Source organism: Nycticebus coucang, chromosome 21 (assembly GCF_027406575.1).
Source record: "Nycticebus coucang isolate mNycCou1 chromosome 21, mNycCou1.pri, whole genome shotgun sequence".
Classification (NCBI taxonomy): Eukaryota; Metazoa; Chordata; class Mammalia; order Primates; family Lorisidae; genus Nycticebus; species Nycticebus coucang.
The window spans coordinates 50,779,076-50,797,699 of record NC_069800.1 but is presented as its reverse complement, the minus strand read 5'-3'; the positions used below and the strand labels follow the sequence as shown (position 1 = coordinate 50,797,699).

The 18,624-nt window shown below is 47.1% G+C and overlaps 1 protein-coding gene across 1 annotated transcript in view; it reads left to right on the top strand.

The window, feature by feature from the left end:
- Positions 1-18,624, top strand: part of JPH2 (junctophilin 2) — a 77,652-nt gene that overhangs the window by 22,025 nt on the left and 37,003 nt on the right. The window contains exon 2 of the mRNA XM_053574646.1: positions 524-1,313. Within this exon, the coding sequence (XP_053430621.1) occupies positions 524-1,313 (790 nt within the window). The remainder of the gene's footprint in view (positions 1-523; positions 1,314-18,624) is intronic.

Here is an 18,624-nt window from a genome sequence, read left to right as displayed (position 1 = left end):
TCCACTGTGTACACACCAACCTGCACACTCATGAACAAGACACTGACATGCATGGCCTCAAAAGTATCTTGAAACACAATCTGTGAGTATGCGCACTCACAGCCCTGTGTTCTCCAACTTTCACACCACTAAGCAAACTCCCTGGCTTATCCTTTCATGACCTTGAAGATTCGTATCACTTGGGCTGTTAGGATAACTAACTGTACATGCACCTTAAACCCCACAGACTGACAGGGACTTGCCTGTTGACACAACTTGGAGCATTTACACTCTGGCTCACACGACCTCACCTTATCTTGCACACTTGTGACCTTTCTGTGTTTCTAGCAGAGGAAATAGTCACACCACCGTGCAAACTCCTCCTGGCTTGCCGACTCACATACGCAGAGTAACCTGGCACCCTTTGCCCCTCCCAGATGGCTGTGCTCCCCTCAGCACCACCTCACCTTGCACACCCAGGTCACTGTACACGCCCGGGGACGCGTTGTGCTGCCCCACTGACGGGTCCTCTCCTTGTCTACAGGGACGTACCAAGGCCAGTTCACCAATGGCATGCGCCATGGCTACGGCGTGCGCCAGAGCGTGCCCTACGGGATGGCGGTGGTGGTGCGCTCGCCACTGCGCACGTCGCTGTCGTCCCTGCGCAGCGAGCACAGCAATGGCACGGTGGCCCCGGACTCGCCCACCTCGCCGGCCTCCGATGGCCCGACGCTGCCCTCGCCCGCCATCCCGCGTGGTGGCTTCGCGCTCAGCCTGCTGGCCAACGCCGATGCAGTGACGCGGGCGCCCAAGGGTGGCGGCCTGTTCCAGCGGGGCGCGCTGCTGGGCAAGCTGCGGCGCACGGAGTCGCGCACGTCTCTGGGCAGCCAGCGCAGCCGCGTCAGCTTCCTCAAGAGCGACCTCAGCTCGGGCGCCAGCGACGCCGCCTCCACCGCCAGCCTGGGCGAGGGTGCCGAGGGCGCCGACGAGGCTGCGCCCTTCGAAGCTGACATCGACGCCACCACCACCGAGACCTACATGGGCGAATGGAAGAATGACAAGCGCTCGGGCTTCGGCGTGAGCGAGCGCTCCAGCGGCCTCCGCTACGAGGGCGAGTGGCTGGACAACCTGCGCCACGGCTACGGCTGCACCACGCTGCCCGATGGCCACCGCGAGGAAGGCAAGTACCGCCACAACGTGCTGGTCAAGGGCACCAAGCGCCGCGTGCTGCAGCTGAAGAGCAACAAGGTCCGCCAGAAGGTGGAGCGCAGCGTGGAGGGCGCCCAGCGCGCCGCTGCCATTGCGCGTCAGAAGGCCGAGATCGCCGCTTCCAGGTAGGACCTCGGGAGGGGGCGAATGGGATGGGCCCCAGTCGGGTAAGTGGTCCTGGCGTAGGGAAAGCCTGTCTTCAAGTCTGTTTCTGTTTCTTTTACCGTCAGGGGTTCTTCCGTGACTTTTAGGGGGTTAATTGGATGCGCTGCAGAAGCTGGTGTTCACCCAACCATCTGTCCATTCGTCCATCCACTCAGCCACACCCAAACGCTTTTTGGAACTAACCCTTCCATTCACTCAACCTTTCTACTGTTCACCCGAAGAGCCATCTCTCCAATTATCGCTCTGCCCACCCATCCACTCCACTCTCTACTTAGGCGCCCAGCCATCCGGTCACCCATCCATCCACCCAGCCAGGCAACCACCCAGACATCCATCCAATTTCATCCAACTCCTTCATTCACCTAACTTCCCTAACACCCACTGATCCAACCCTTTCATCCACCCCACCATCTCCAGCCAGGCAACCCCTCTAACGTCCACTTGAACAACCACTCTTCCTTGAGATCACTTACTCACTCCCGTCCACCCATCCAACTTTCCATTCTTTTACTCACCCAACCATCGATCCAATGATCCATCAAATTTCCAGACATCCATTCAAACATCCAGACACCCATTCAATCACTCATCCATCCCCTTGTCTACCAATCACCGGCTCTCACTCCACTGCTGCTTCTGTCCACCCAGCCATCCATCTAAACATCCGACTACATATAAATTCATTCAATTACCTTCGCTTATCCAACCACCGCCATCCCAACCACAGTTCTGTCCACTAAAACAACATCCACTCCCACCCACTCATCCATCAGCCAGCCAGCCAGCCACCTGCATCAACCAATCACAGTTCTATTGGGCAGTCTGTCCACACTTTCGTCTAACCATCAAACTGTGCATCCATTCTCCCTCCCATCCAAGTAGCACCCACTCTGTCATCTCCATTCAAACACCTCTAAGTCTTCTCATTGTACTTCAGATAAGTTCTAATGTTGGCTTCAAACACTGATAGCATGTGCTAGGTATATGGTGACTTTAAGTGATTTACAAATATTTTGACTCAGTCACTCCTCTTAACCTTCTAAGATTCAGTTTTGCAGATGAGCTAAATGAAGCTCAGCGAGATAAGGCATCTTGTTCAGAGTCACATTTAGTGAGTGGCCTTTCCTAATTTGCTTTCCACCCTCCTATTCAGCCTCATTTTTTTTCTTTTTACTATTTTGCCTCTGAGCCTGGATGGTTTTTCTCTGTGCTAGTCATCTTTTATCTGACCCTTTATCATCTTTCTTAGTTCCTTCTGCCACAGGGCTCTTGCTTATGCTATTTCTTCTTCTTCCTGCCCACTTAATTTCTACTCCTCTTTCAGAGCTCAGGGCAAGCCTGACTCCCTTAGAGAGCTGAAGAGTCCACCCCCCCCCCATCCCAAGCCAACTCTCACTCACCTGCGTGAGAACTCCCTTACAACATATCAAGTTGCAGCTTCAAACTGTTTACGTGATCTGTGTTGCGTGCCCGGAGACGCGAGGGAACAGCAGCTTTGCCGCTGGTGCAAGCTCGCTCCAAGAAACAGACTACCTTGCCTTGTGTGGTTTATGTGGGACAGTTTAACCCACAATTTGCTTTTAACCTACGACTCATAGAGGGCTCCCTATGTGCCAGCCACTGTCCTGAGGACTTAATACCTTTATTAACTCACTTAATCTTTACAAGGTCTGGAAGAGGCAGGCATTGTTACTATTCTCATTTTGCACATTTGGAGTGAGCTTCAGAGACAACAGTAGGGGTGATAGGAAGGTGGTGAATGGTACTTACCTGTCCCAAGGCTATAGCAATCCTATTGGAAAGGGGGCATAGGGCCAAATCTTGACCCTACTGTCTTTGAGCTTGGTGACCTGGGCAGATCAAGTTGCCTGTCTGAGCTTCTGTGGTACCTATCTGTGGTACTGCCATTTCTTAGTTGTATGTGTTTGCAACTCACTTTTCATCTGTAATCTCAATTATCTCATCTATAGTAGAGCAGGTCCACTTGTGTCCAGTCCTATTGGAAGGTGAGTTCCCCAGAAAGCAGACTCAGAGGTGATCAGGGAGCAGGAAGTTTACAGGGAGCGCTCTGAGGATCAGCGCTGTGGGAATGGGAAGGAATCAGGACTTGGCAGTGGGAGATGTTGGACTGCGATGCAATCTCCCAAAGGCCTCGGTCAACCACAAGGGGTGCCCTGCAGTGGCAAAGGCCTTCAGTGTTTTTCCGCACTGGGATAGGGGTGTTGAATCTCTATACCCTCTGCATTGGCTGCAGGCTACCTTCCAGAAAGGAACTTGTCCTGGAGCTGGACAGCTTCAGCCAAGGGCAGTCTCTAGAGAAGACTGACAGCTGGCAGCTCTCTGAGCAGCTGGGGGTGGGAGAAATAAATCCTTCAGTGCTGAAGAGGAATCTGGGTGACCCATCACAGTACCCACACAATGCTGGACATAAGGCATGGGCTTAATAGATATTATTGGTCACTGTCGTCATCAACAAATGCATTTGACAGATGTGGAAACTGAGGCCCAGAGAAGGAATGTAAGGTGCCTAAGACCACTTGGCAAGCAAATAGGAGAAGCGGGGCTCCAGTCCCTAGCTTTCTCATTCCAGAACTTTAATTGGTGTGTCTTGCTGTCTCTAAACTTTATAAACTTTAAGTTTTGATGAATGTGTGAACAGTTAGTATCTTTAAGAGGAAAAGAAGTGTGGGCGAATTTCTTTTGTTTTTTGGCTGGGGCCGGGTTTGAACCCAGCCATCTCCGGCATATGGGGCTGGCGCCCTACTCCCTGAGCCACAGGTGCCGCCCTGTGGGTGAATTTCTTAAGACTTCTTGGTTAGAGCCCAGTGTAGGGTGAATGTTTGTCCCTTCCAAAACTCATGTTGAAAGTGAATTGCCATAGGAACAGTTTTTAGAGGTGATTAGGTGTTCAAAACCAGCCTGGACAATATAATAAGGCCCTGTCTCCACAAAAAAAGTTTTTAAAAATTAGCTGGGTGGGATGGCACACGTCTGTAGTCCTAGATATCCAGGAGGATCCCTTCAACCCAGGAGTTCAAGGTTCCAGCCTGGGCAACAGAGTGAGACCCTAGTTCTTTTTTTTTGTGGTTTTTGGCTGGGGCTGGGTTTGAACCCGCCGCCTCCGGCATATGGGACCAGCGCCCTACTCCTTGAGCCACAGGTGCCGCCCGAGACCCTAGTTCTTAAAAAAAAAAAAGAGCAAGCTTGGCTCTCTTTCATTTCTTGGCCCTCCTGCCTTCTGCCGTCTGAGGATCTAGCCCTCCTCCCTTCCAGAGAATGCAACGTGCAAGGAGCCATGTTAGAGACAGAGAATGGCCTCACTGGACACTGAACCTCCTGGCACCTTGACTTCAGCTTCCCAGCCTCCAGAGCTGGGAGCCAATAACTTTCTGCTGGTCGTCAACTATCCAGTTTCAGGGAGTCTGTTACTAGCACACATGGTCTAAGACAGAGGCAGAGCCAAGCTTATGACCAGGTGATCATGTAATTTATTGTCTAAACCTGTACACTTTTATGAGTAAGAGGGAGCCCTTTTTAAAATGTAAAACTTCTATGTTGGAATGATTTTTATAATGTATTTTATAGAAAAATAACAAAGATAGTACAAGGAGTTCTCATATATTCTCTATCCATTTTCCCTTTATATTAATGTCTGATATTACCACTATGCATTTGTCAAAACCAACATTGGTACATTGCCGTTCACTAACCTCCAGACTGTATTTGAATTTCACTAGTTTCTCCACTAATGTCCTTTTGCTGTTCCAAGATCCCCATACTGGGTCCCACATTGTGTTTACTTGTCAGGTCCCCTTGGTCTCCTCTGGTCTGTGACAATTTCTCATTCTTTCCTGGGTTTTTGTTAGTTTGACCATTTTAAAGAATATGGGTCAGATACTTTGTAAAATGTCAATTTGGGTTTGTCTGATATGTTTCTTTTCTCCCCCCCCCCTTTATCGAAACAGGGTCTCACTCTGCCACACAGACTGGAGTACAATGGTATGATCATAGCTCATTGCAGCCTCTAATTCCTGGGCTCAAGGTATCCCCCCACTTCACCTTCCTGAGGAGCTGGGCCTACAGGCCCGTGTCACCACACCTGGCTAATTTTAAAACAAATTATTGTAGAGTTGGAGTCTTGCTGTGTTGCCCAGGTTGGTCTCAAAACTCCTGACAGCAAGCAGTTCTCCTGTTTTGGCCTCCCAATGTGCTAGGCTTGCAGGTGTGAGCTACTGTGCCTGCCCCTGACATGTTTCTTATAATTAGACTGAGGTCATAGATTTGGGGGAAGAATACCACAGAAGTAAAGTGACCTTCTCATCCCATCATATCAGGGGGCATGTGATGTCAACACAACTTAGCACTGGTGATGTTAACCTTGATCACGTGGTTAAGGTTGTGTCTGCCAGTTTTCTCTGATGTAAAATACTGTTTCCTCTTTTCTATGCTCTGACTTTGGAATCAGTCATTAAGTTCAACCTACAGTCAAGAGGCAGAAGGGTCTGGAATTAAGCTGTACCCTCCAGAGAGGGAAAAAAAATTTTTTTTGAGAGATGGAGTCTCACTCTGTCACTCAGGCTGGATTGCAGTGATGTGATCACAGCTCAATGCAACCTCTAATGCTTGGGTACAGACAATCTTTCTGCCTCAGCCTCCCAAGTAGCTGCTAGAGCCATAGTCATATGCCACTATGCCCAGCTGATTTGTTTTTTTAAATATTTTGTAGAGACAGGGTCTCGCTGTGTTGGCAGGCTGGTCTCAAACTCCTGGCCTCAAGTGATCCTCCCAACTTGGCCTCCCAAAGCGCTAGGATTACAGGCAAGAGCCACCATGCTGGCCAGGAATATACATGTATTATTTGAAATCCTTCTGCGTGGAAGATTTGTCCCTTCTTCAAAAGAGAACATTTTTAATAATTGTACCAAATGTATATGGTTATAATAAGTAAGCTTGGACCATCCTGGGCCAGCCTGGGACAGGGCAGAGAAAAGTAGGTAAAAGCTTAGGCTTTTGATTGACAAGACCATGAATTGGAGCTCTAGCTCATCTACTAAATAGCTATGTGATCTTGCCCAAGTTGCTTCACCACTCTGTACCCTGGGATCCTCTTTCCTCATAGGGTTGTTTGTTGGAAGTAGATGAGTTAATGCCTGTAAAATAGTTGGCCTGGGGCAGCCAGAAGTAAAAACAATCATTGCTATCATCTAACAATGTTTGATTTTTTCTTTTTTTTTGAGGATTAGTGAGAGTTTTATTTTCCTACACTCCAATGATTTTTTTCTTTTTTTTTTTGAGACAGAGTCAACCTCAGTAGAGTGCCATGGCATCACAGCTCACAGCAACCTCCAGCTCTTGGGCTTAAGTAATTCTCTTGCCTCAGCCTCCCAAGTAGCTGGGACTACAGGTGCTCGCCACATTGCCGGGATATATATTTTTTGGTTGCAGTTGTCGTTGTTTAGCAGGCCCGGGCTGGGCTTGAACCTGCCAGCTTCAGTGTATGTGGCTGGCGCCCTACTCACTGAGCTACAGGTGCCAAGCCACAATGTTTGATCTTAAAGGTGAGGAAATGGAAGTTTAGGGAGGAGGAAGGATGTCCCCTTACTTTCCCTGCCCTCTTGTCCTTCCCACCATTACAGGCTGTCCTTGACCTTGGAGGTGTTGAACTCCTCCTGAGAAGGCTGCCAGACCCACAGCTGAGGAAGTGAACTGAGAAGTTGGTATCCAGCCTCTTGCCCTCAGTGCTGCTGTGAGGGCCGTTCTGGGAGATTTGGATTCCTCCTATGTATGAGGAAGGAGATCTGTGTGCCCAGGGGGCTGGTGCCACAGGGGATGGGGTACTACCTGGCTCAGTTTCAAGAGCAGGCTGCATTTCCAATTAAGGGAATTTTGGGGTCAGTAGAAAAAGCAGGATTGTGGCTGTCTTCCTGGGAGTCTTCCCTCCCTGGGGCTTTGTGAGTCATCTGGCTGCAGTGGGATGGGTCCCGCAGCTGCCAGCCCCCTCACACCCAGGCAGGCCTGGGGTTTCTCTCTACTGCACCTCTAGCTACTTGCCTATGGAACTTATCAGCCCAGCAGCTGTAAACAGGACATCTTTCCCAGGAGATAGGAGAAAACTGAGACATGTCTTCCCTCTAAACTGGGCTGCGGATTGAAAGAGGTTCTTGACTTGTACTGTCCCATCCACATCCACTCGCCCCATGTGCTGTTGGGAACTCAAAATGTGGCTGGTGTGGGTGGAGATGGGCTGCACGTGTGAGACGCACACTGGATTTTGAAGACTTAGTGTGAAAAAAATGCAGAGTAACTGTTAATGATTTTAACATACTGACTACAGATTGAAATAATTATATTATATTTTATTTTTATTTTTTTGTTTTTGAGACAGAGTCTCACTATGTTGCCCTCAGTAGCGTGCCGGGGCGTCATAAGCTCACAGCAACCTCAAACTCTTGGGCTTAAGCGATTCTCTTGTCTCAGCCTCCCAAGTAGCTGGAACTACAGGTGCTTGCCACAACACCTAGCTATTTTTTGGTTGCATTTATCATTGTTTAGCAGGCCCGGGCTGGGTTCGAACCTGTTGGCCTTGGTGTATGTGGCTGGCACCCTACTCACTGAGCTACGGGTGCCGAGCCAATGATTATATTTTAGATATATTGGATTAGAGAAAACACCTCCATGAAGTTAATTTCACCTATTTCTTCTTACAGTTTTGAATATGGTTACTAGAACATTGAAAATGACACATGTGGGCTTGGCGCCTGTGGCTCAAGCACCTAAGGTGCCAGCCACATACACCTGAGCTGGCGGGTTCGAATCCCGGGCCCACCAAACAATGACAGCTGCAACCAAAAAATAGCCAGGTGTTGTGGCAGGCACCTGTGGTCCTAGCTGCTTGGGAGGCAGAAGCAGGAGAATTGCTTAAGCCCAGGAGTTTGAGCTTGCTGTGAGCTATGATGTCACAGCACTCTACCGAGGGTGACAGCTTGAGGCTCTGTCTCCAAAAAAAAGAAAGAAAATGACACATGTGACTCATATTTTTATTTTTATTGCTGTAGACCCATTCTGAGCCCTTAGGATAGTCCAGGTTCTTCATTGATCATATGGAGAAACAGGTGCAGAGAGAGATAAAGTTAGATCCACAGCCACTAAGTGGTTGAGGGGGTATTAGAGTCACATCTTCTGGTGTTGTGGCTGAGAACTCTTTTTGTAACACCTCTTAAGGTCATGGGTACTGGATTGTGGAGGGAATCTGGGATGTTAGGGAAGGGCCCTAAACTTTGCTGTTGTCCTGCCAGTGCCCTGATAAATGGCTCCCTTCTGGAAGTAGCCTAGTGAGTAGTTAGGAGTGAGGCTTTGAGGGTGCCTCTTGCTCGCTAAATCTTATCTTCTCTCCAGACTTCAGTCCCCTCCTTATAAAACATCTACCTAGAAGTGTTTTCTCAAGGGTTAAAGCAGAGATTGTATAGGGAGCACTCAGCACCAGGCTGGCAAGCGGGAAGTGCTCAATAAATGTTAGACTTTTGCCTTGTCTAGTAATCTTGTTGTTGTGCCACCAGGACATAGTTTAGGGCTGACCTGGAGGAGTTCTCAGCTGCCCCCAGGGGTGAGGTTGAGCACAGGTCATGTTTTATACCAGGGTGGCATCACTGAACTGGTCTGTCTGCTGCTCTCTTATCCGACCTCCAGCTCCATCTCCTCCCCACCTGGCCCTGGAAACTCCCAAACTGAGTGCGGGTTAGAGTTGGTTTTGTGGGGAGCTCTCCTGTTGGGACCTGAATTTCTCCAGTGAGAGAGAGTGCATTTCTACAGTGGCTAAGAGCTCTGGCCACAGCATTGGATAGGCCCCGGTTTGAGTCTGGATTCAACCTCTTCTTATAAGGTGTGTGACCTTAGGGCAATTGTCTCATCTTTCTGGGGCTCACATTCCTTTTCGGTCAGATGGGGATTATATTAATTCCTTTCTCAAAGTGTTGCTGAAGAGTAAAATAAAAAGTTCATGCCTGTGGTTTGAAGGCAAGCAAGGAGGTGCAGGCTGTTCTTATGAATCATGTATCATTCTGCACTACCCCAGGGGTTTCCCTGGAGAAGGCAGTGACCCCAGTGGAGGCCCTGGCCTGTCTTCCAGTTCTGGCAACTGTGCTTCCCCAGCTTTCCTTTTCCGCATGCCTCGGTTTCAGTTTTTGCTCCATGCACGTCCCACTTCTGCTTACCTTCCTGATCTTCATCTTCAAATCAACTTTTTTTTTTTTTTTTAGCAGTTTCTGGCCAGGGCTGGGTTTGAACCCACCACCTCCAGCATATGGGGCCGGCGCCCTACTCCTTTGAGCCACAGGCGCCGCCCTTCAAATCAACTTTTAAACATACATACGTACATTTATTGAAAAATAAGGCTTTCTAATCATGCTTGTAAATGGGAAACCAACATAATAGGGAGTTCTGAAAACTGAACAATGTTATTCAAGTCTGAGATCAAACTATTGATGGCCAAAGAATCTGTTTTCTAGAACCCATTTTCTTTTTGCCAAAGAGACATTGTGCCAGGCATAGTGGCTCATGGATTACCTCACCCCTTTGGGGGGCTGAGGCAGGAGTTTAAGAATGGCCTATGCAACATAGCAAGATCTTCCCATCTCCACACAAAATAAAATAAAAAATTAACTGGGTGTGGTGCCACCCACTTATAGTCACAGCTACTTGGGAGGCTGAGGCAGGAGAATTGCATGAGCCCAGGAGTTTGAGGTTGCAGTGAGCTCTGATGACCCCTTTGTACTCTAGCCGGGTAACAGAGTGGGACTCTATATTAAAAATATATATATGAAAAAAGAAACATTGGCAAGAGATTGACTGGTATGAAAGAGCTGTGGGCACCTACAAAGGCTCTTCCCTTGACTAAGAAAAGAATGGATCTGTGTGTCATTTTAAGCTGTGACTTCTCATTGCCAACACTCATTTCCAGCAGCATCAGAGGATACAAGTTGCCCAGATAGAAGCGGGCCTGGCCTTGGACTAGGTCCAAGGAGGAGTCTTGTTAATTGCCCATATTTGAGATTGTTTATTTGATTTTAATATAACAAGCATTTGTGTAGTCCTTATTTCTGGGAACCAGGCACGATTCTAAGTACCATACATATATTAACTTATTTTATCCTCAAAATAAACCTCTGAAGAAAGTACTATTATTCTCATTTTATGGATGGGAAAACTGAGGCACAGATGGGTTAAGTATCTCAAATAGGTCTTACAGCTGAATTAGAAGCTAGGTGACCTTGTTCTAGAATGCTCTTAATTGTGCCTGATCTGACTTGGATTAGCACTTATTGTGTGCTGGGCTTGTGCTGGGGCACTGGGCACCCAGTGGTGGATTGGTGTGATCGGTATCCTGCAGAATCCCCCAGCCTAGTGGTGAAGCCAGGCAGGATTGGACACAGTCAGTGGTGGAGTACAGGGAGGAGTGAGCTTCAGGCTCTGGGGCCCAAAGCAAAGAGCAACTAACTGTCTCAGGGGAGGTCTGGGAACATTCCCTACAGGGGCCAGGTTGGGAGTTTGCCAGATAGAAAAGTGGGAGAGAGAGGTCGTTCCAAGTGGAGGAATGAAAATGTTCAAAGGGATGGAGGTAGGAATTTGCATGGTGTATTTTGGGAGCCATGAGTCACTGAGAATGCTGGGGTGGGTGGGGGAAGATTAGAGACGAGGCCTGGAAGGCAGCCTGGGGCCACATTAGGACCAGCTTTGAATGCTGGGTGAACGATGTTACAAACTACAATATTTCGGGGCCCAGGCAGGTAGCAGGCCTGTGTCCTATTTGATAGAGGATGGTGAGACCTCGGGGACCCGAGAGGGGCTGCCACTTCCCACCTGCAACAAACAGTTGCCCTGTAAGAACATGGATTCAGTGCTAGTAGGGCTCTTGATATTTCAAGAGAAACTGGAGATTTGCATTCTGGCATAAGATATTTTGCTTTTTGACTTTGTATCAAAAACATCAGGTTATTAAAAATAGACTGATATGAAGAGCATTTCATTTGCTGGATTTGACAATTGATAGCAACTTTGCCGTATCTACTGCTTTTATGTGTTTATGCGAATGTATGGTGGTGGTTGTTTATTCTGAAAAAGTCTGAAGTAAACTTTAGGTCTCAGTAGAGAATTCACCTCAAAGTACTTTAAAGTGAACCTTTGTAAGATACAGACATATCCTACATAAGCCTAAAGCCATTATTGTACCTAACAGATCAACAGTAATTCCTTATCAGTTTTCTTCCTCTAAATTTATCCACTATAGTTCCTATCTTAATATCTTATTGTGATTTTGATTTGCATTTCCCTGATGACTAATAATGTTGAGCATCTTTTCTTATAATTATGGACTATTTGAATATCTTCTTTGGAGAACTATCTATTCAAATCCTTTGCTCATTTTTAAACTGAGTTGTGATCAGTCCTCCATATCTGTGGGCTCCACATCCGCAGATTCAACTAACCACTGATCAAAAATATTTGAGAAAAATAAATAAATAAAAAATAATATAGGGCAGTGCCTGTGGCTCAGTGAGTAGGGCGCCAGTTCCATATACCTAGGGTGATGGGATCGAACCCGGCCCCAGCCAAACTGCAACAACAACAACAAAATAGCCGGGCGTTGTGACGGGCGCCTGTAGTCCCAGCTACTGGGGAGGCTGAGGCAAGAGAATCGCCTAAGCCCAAGAGTTGGAGGTTGCTGTGAGCTGTGATGCTACGGCACTCTACCGAGGGTGACAAAGTGAGACTCTGCTTCTAAAAATAATAATAATAATAATAATATAAATTTAAAGATATAGTATAACAACTATTCACATAACATTTACATCGTAAATCATCTAGAGATGCTTTAAAGTATACAGGAGGATGAACATATGTTATATATGTTCATATATGTAAACATATGTTTACATATGTTATATGTAAATTCACCATTTTATATAAGGGACTTGAGCATCCTGCAGATTTTGGGTGCAGATACCAAGGGACAACTGTATATATGTCTTTTTATTACTGAGTTGTAACATATTACAACTGATGCAAGTCCCTTCTTGGAGATGTGGTTTGAAAATATTTCTTCCCATTCTCTGGATTGGCCTGTTCTTTCTTGAACGTGTCCTTTGAAGCACAAAAGATTTTGATTTTGATGAAGTCCAGTTTATCTGTGTTTTCTCTTGTTGCCTGTGCTTTTGGTGCGAGGCCTAAGAAAACATTATCTGATACTCCTACTGGTTAGGAGAAGAAAAAAAAAATGAAAAAAAAATCTCGTATATTTCTTTTCCTGAGAGTTTAATAGTTTTGTCTGTTACACTTAGGTCTATGATTCATTCCGAGTTAATTTTTGTACACGGTGTGAGGTAGAATCTCATTTCATTCTTTTGCTGGTGGGTATCTAGTTATTCCAGCACTATTTGTTGAAAAGTCTATTCTTTACCCCACTGGGTTGTCTTGACACCCTTATTGGTAATTAATTGGTCGTAAATATGAGAGTTTATTTTGGGACTCTCACTTCTCTTCTACTGATCCATATGCCCAGTGTGGGTCTTGAGTCCTGTGGTTTTAAGTTTCGAAATTGAGAATTGTGAATCTTCTAACTTAGTTCTTTTTCAAGATCATCATTTCCATATGGATTTTAGCATCAGCTTGTCAATCTTTGAAGGAAGAAAAAGAGGCAGAAAGGCTGGAATTTTGATAGGGACCTTTGCTGAATCTGTAGATCAACTTGGGGAACGTTGCCATTTTAACAATTTTATGTCTTCCAAACCATGAACGTGGAGAATATTTCCATTCATTTAGATCTTTAATTTCTTTTTTTTTGCGGTTTTTGGCCAGGGCTGGGTTTGAACCCGCCACCTCCAGTATCTGGGGCTGGCACCCTACTCCTTTGAGCCACAGGTTATGACCTAGATCTTTAATTTCTTTCAGTGATGTTTTGTAGGTGCTAGTGTACAATTTTTGTACCTTTTTTTGTTAAGTTGATTCCTAAATGTTTTATTATTTTTGTTGCTATTGTAAATGGAATGGATTTGTAATTTCATTTTCAGTTGGGAGTTATATCCTAAATCTCTCTTAATCTAGACCAGCGGTTCTTAACCTGTGGGTCGCGACCCCTTTGGGGGTTGAACGACCCTTTCACAGGGGTCGCCTAAATACATCCTGCATATCAGATATTTACATTACGATTCATGACAGTAGCAAAATTACAGTTATGAAGTAGCAATGAAAATAATTTTATGGTTGGGGGTCACCACAACATGAGGAACTGTATTAAAGGGTTGTGGCATTAGGAAGGTTGAGAACCACTAATCTAGAGTCGTCCTTCCTATTTTAATGACAGGATATCTTCTGGATTTGTCAGGTTGATTCCTTGGGGGACTTCTTACTCCCCCTCCTTAGGGTACTTAACTCTTTTCTGTACTTCCTGTAAATTCTATCTAGAACAGATTTGGATTCAACTTTTCTAGCATGAAAACTTTAGTGGTTCTATGTACCCAATATTGTATCACATCTGGAGACACATTATGTCTGGTGGGCATGAAATCTTCCAGTTCTTAAGTACTTCGCTTAATGAATTGGGGAACTTGGTTTGGGAGCAGGGGAAGAGCACAGAAGGGAGATGAAGGAGGTGAAGGGGAGATAGGGAAAAGGGAAGTTGGAGTAACAGGGAGTGATATGGAGCAATAGGAACGTGGGGAGAGACATAACACATCTGTCACTAAACCTTAAACTCTCATATCCTTGCACCAAAACCTGCCAATGTGGGAACACAGACACACGCATGCATGCGCGTGCATACACACACACGTGTGCACACAGGCATGTGCACAAATATTATGTAGGCCAAACAAATCATGTATGTGCTGTATGCAGCCCCTGGGCCACCTTTGGCCAGCTCTCTCTAGGGAGTGGCCAACTCTTGTGCCTACCCAGATAGGTAGGCTCTGTCTGGCCGTCACTTGCTGGGAGAGTGAGGGTTTGCACCGTGGGCACCAGGCTAGAAGTTGGGAGGAGCCTGTGGCAGAGATTTTGGGAGATAATAGAAACCTGAAATATGACAGGGACATTGGATGGGGTGGAAGGGCCTGGTGGCACCAGTAAGAGGCTGGCCAGGGTCTTGGGGTAGAGGTGGTCAAATTATCCTTCTTTTATTCTTTTTTTCTAATTGGAAGAAGAAAAGTATTGAGGAGGGGCTCTGCTTGGGGCTGAGTCAGGGGGGCTTGCAGGTGTAGAGACGCGTGTGCCTTAGACTGTGGGGCTGGGGGGAGGGTGGTGCACAGAGAAGGGCAGTGATGAGCCCAAGGTCGTGCAGGACCTCCAAGAGCAGCTGGGTCGCCTTCGCCCTGCAGACTTCCTCTGTGCATCTAGGACATCGTCAGCTGGTGGGACAGAAACCAAGAGTCCGTTGTTTCTCTGTTTCCTCATCCTTTGATCGGAGAAGACCCTTGAGTTGGAAACAGAGGCAGGCATGTAGAGCACAAGGGCCCTGGGGCAGGAGGCAGGGGACCTGGGGCTGGCCTGGCCTCAACATCTATTTGGATTTACACCTCTCAGCCTTAGCTGCCCGGAGGGTCGAAGGAGGTCTTGGATCAAGATGGCCAGTGTTCTTGGTTGGTATTTACTGGGGACCTAGAACTTGGAAGGCATTATACTGAGCGCTCAGCTGAACTGACTCATCTAATTCTAACTGAGGCACATAGAGATTTTTCTTTTATTTATTTATTTTTTTGAGACAGAGTCTCACTTTGTTGCTGTCAGTCGAGTGCTATGGCATCATAGCTCACAGCAACCTCAAACTCGGGATCAAGTGATCCTCTTGCCTCAACTTCCCCAGTACCTGGGACTACAGGTGCCTGCACAATGCCCAGTTAGTTTTTAGAGATGGAGTCTTGCTTTTGCTCAGCCTGGTCTTGAACTCCTGAGCTCAGGCAATACACCCGCCTCAGCCTCCCAGAGTACTAGGATTACAGGCATGAGGTACCACACCCAGCCTGAGATGTTTCTTTAATATGCCCAAAGTCACACAGCATATAAGTTACAGAGCTGAGAACCTGGCCCAACTGTATGTTCTTCGCCACTCCCTACTCAGTTACATTAGAGAGAATTGCTCTTTATCTCTCTCTCTTTTTTTACATTGCTGTAAACAACATACTTGTCCTAAAATTTAAGGAAGGTCAGAATAATAAAAAATAAAAAGCAATAACCCCTGGCGGCGCCTGTGGCTCAGTGAGTAGGGCGCTGGCCCCATATACCAAGGGTGGTGGGTTTATACCTGGCCCTGGCCAAACTGCAACAAAAAAATAGCTGGGCATTGTGGTGGGCACCTGTAGTCCCAGCTACTGGGGGGGCTGAGGCAAAAGAATCGCCTAAGCCCAAGAGCTGGACGTTGCTGTGAGATATGATGCCACAGCATTCTACTGAGGGCGACAAAGAGAGACTCTGTCTCTAAAAAAATATAAAACAAAACAAAAAAAACAATCAAAAAGCAATAACCCCCTGGCCTACGTCCAGCCCAGTTGCATCTGTGAAATAACCGTTATTTATAGTTCACTTACAGAATTCTTCCATGTTCTTATTCTGGTGTTGTTTGTTCTTCTTTTTTTTTTTTTAATTAAGACTTTTAAATTAGTTGCATTAATGTTTTGCAACTTTCCTTTTTGATGTAATACTGTTGAGACCTTTTCATCTATGTACATAGACCCGCCTCGCCCTTTTTAACAGCTGTATGCTTGTCTGCAGTGTGGCTGTACCATGATTTATTTTAGCACTTCTCCCCTGATGCAGATGGAAACCATTACCTGTTTTCATGATGACAAATGAGGCATCAGGGAACAGCCTTGGACACATATCTTTACTCACATGGCTGCGCAAAGGGATGGTCCATATGGGACATTTATCCCATCAGGGACATTCAAGCATCATTGGAACACATTGGACATAAAATTGGACCCAATTTACCTGTGTCTCTGCAGGGAGCTGACTCCTGACATTCCTGTAAAAATGTAAATTTGTTATTTTCCTGACAAGGTCACCCTTCACAAACACATAATCCACAGTACCCCTGTCCAGTGTCTCATCCCAGCCCTCTTCATATATGTTCAACAGTCTTTAAAGATAATTGTTGCAAGGGAGAGAGAGAGTCAACATTTATGTGTTAAATTTTTACAAGTGGAATTGCTGAATCAAAGACAATGTGCATTTTAATGATCAGAATCCCAGTTAACCTCCAATAGGGTGTCCCAAATGTACACTCTTTCCCCCAAGAACAGTATCCAAAAGTACAGTTTCCCTCACACCTTAATTGCCAGCAGTCTTTTGCATCTTTGCCAAGTTGTTTGAAGATGATCCTGTGTTCTGTGGTCCCAGTGGTCACCTTCAACACCCTTCTAACAACTGCCTGGACCCACAGAGGCATCTGTCCTTGTTGTCGCTGTCTGGGGCAGAGATTCCTGGCTATGAGGTTTCACTGGGTGGGATGGAGCTCCCTGAGGAGGGGTTAAAACTTTGGGAAGGCCCCTGGCCCTAGACTCCTGCCCTTTATCACCTCCCTCCTTCGTGAATTGCCAGATGGACAAAATCCCTTTGCTCCCAGAGACTGAAGATGGGGGAAAGTGGAATTTCCTGAGTTATCTTAGCCGAATTCTGTGACATACAGGAGATAGCTGTAACTCCAAGGCTCAGTGGTCTGGGGGAGAGAGAAGAGCCTGCCTGGGCCCCTGGCAGCAGGGAGATGTTAGAACTATGGGAAATTTGCCTCAGTGTTTGAGGGCAGCCAAGTCTTCCAAGCTTGGAGAGGAGGGACTGGAGAAATGACCCAGCATGTCCTCATCAGTTCTCAGATACAGCTGGTCAGAAGGGAAGGCACCTTAGGGACACTTACTGTGCTCATTTCACAGATGAAGAAACTGAGGGCTAGACCGGGGCAGAGCCTGAGCCAGGGTCATGCAGAGAGCCTGGGTCAGAGTACAGTCTAGTGTGGATGGAAGGCCAGGGCAGGGAGGTCACACTTAATAAGTCAAATGGGAAGGGGACAGGGTTCTGCGAGTTGGAAAGGACACTTTTAACTCCTCCACCCCCAGTTCTACAAACTGTGCTTAGGGTCTGCCCCAGAACCTTGTCAGCTTTTCTTTTTACCCAGAGAACAGAAAGGCCAACACAATGCCTTGCACTTTGGCAAGAAAAATGCCCCTCCCCCAAATGCAAGGGATTCCCCACTTCCCACAAGGCCCTGATTCTGGAACCTGAGCTGAGTGCCAGAGACTCAGGAGTCAGTGTTCAAGGGTTGGAACACAGGAATGCTCCTTGACAGTAATGAGAAGAGTGCTGGCGGTTGTGCAAGGTAAGTGTTTGAGAGCTCAGACGGGGGTCCAGTGGCCTGGGCTCTAGTCCTGCACTCTGTTTATTTCTTTTCTTTTCTTTTTTTTTTATGAAATTTTAATTTTTTTATTTTAATTTATTTTTTTATTTTTTGTGGTTTTTGGCCAGGGCTGGGTCTGAACCCGCCACCTCCAGCATATAGGGCCGGCACCCTACCCCTTTGAGCTACAGGCGCCGCCCACTCTGTTTATTTCTGAGACAGAGTCTCGCTTTGTCACCCAGGCTAGAATACCATGGTCTCAGCCTAGCTCACAGCAACCTCAAATTCCTGGGCTCAAGTGATCCTCGTGCCTCAGCCTCCCAAGTAGCTGGGACTACAGGTGCCACCACCACACCCAGCTAATTTACCTATTTTTAGTAGGGAGGGGGGTCTTGCTTTGCTTAGGCTGGTCTCGAATGCCTGAGCTGAAGGGATCCTCCTGCCTCAGCCTCCCAGAGTGCTAGGATTACAGGCACGAGCCACTGAGGCTGGCCTAGTCCTGCATTCTCACTGGCCTTTGTGTCTTGGGCAAGTGACATGCCCCTAAGCTTCCTGTACCCCTAGTTCTTCCTCTCCAAGGTGAGGAGTCTGGGGGGACATGACTCACAGGGTATATGAGAGGATCAGGGGGCTGTTCATGAATGTGAAGGGCTCAGGGCGGCGCCTGGCACAGAGTGGGGCCTCTCTCCGTTCCCCCTTCTCACAGCCGCCTCCCCGGTGGCACCCTGAGGTCCTGAAGGAGGCGATATTTGTTATGTTAAGCCATGTCTCAGAGATGAGGAAGCCAGTCCACATTCACGTGGTAGCTGGTAGCCAACACGGCTGGGCTTCAGGTTCTCTGATGCAGACTTGGCCTCCTCACCACGGCTGGAAGAGAAGGTCTCAGCTTGGCCATTCCA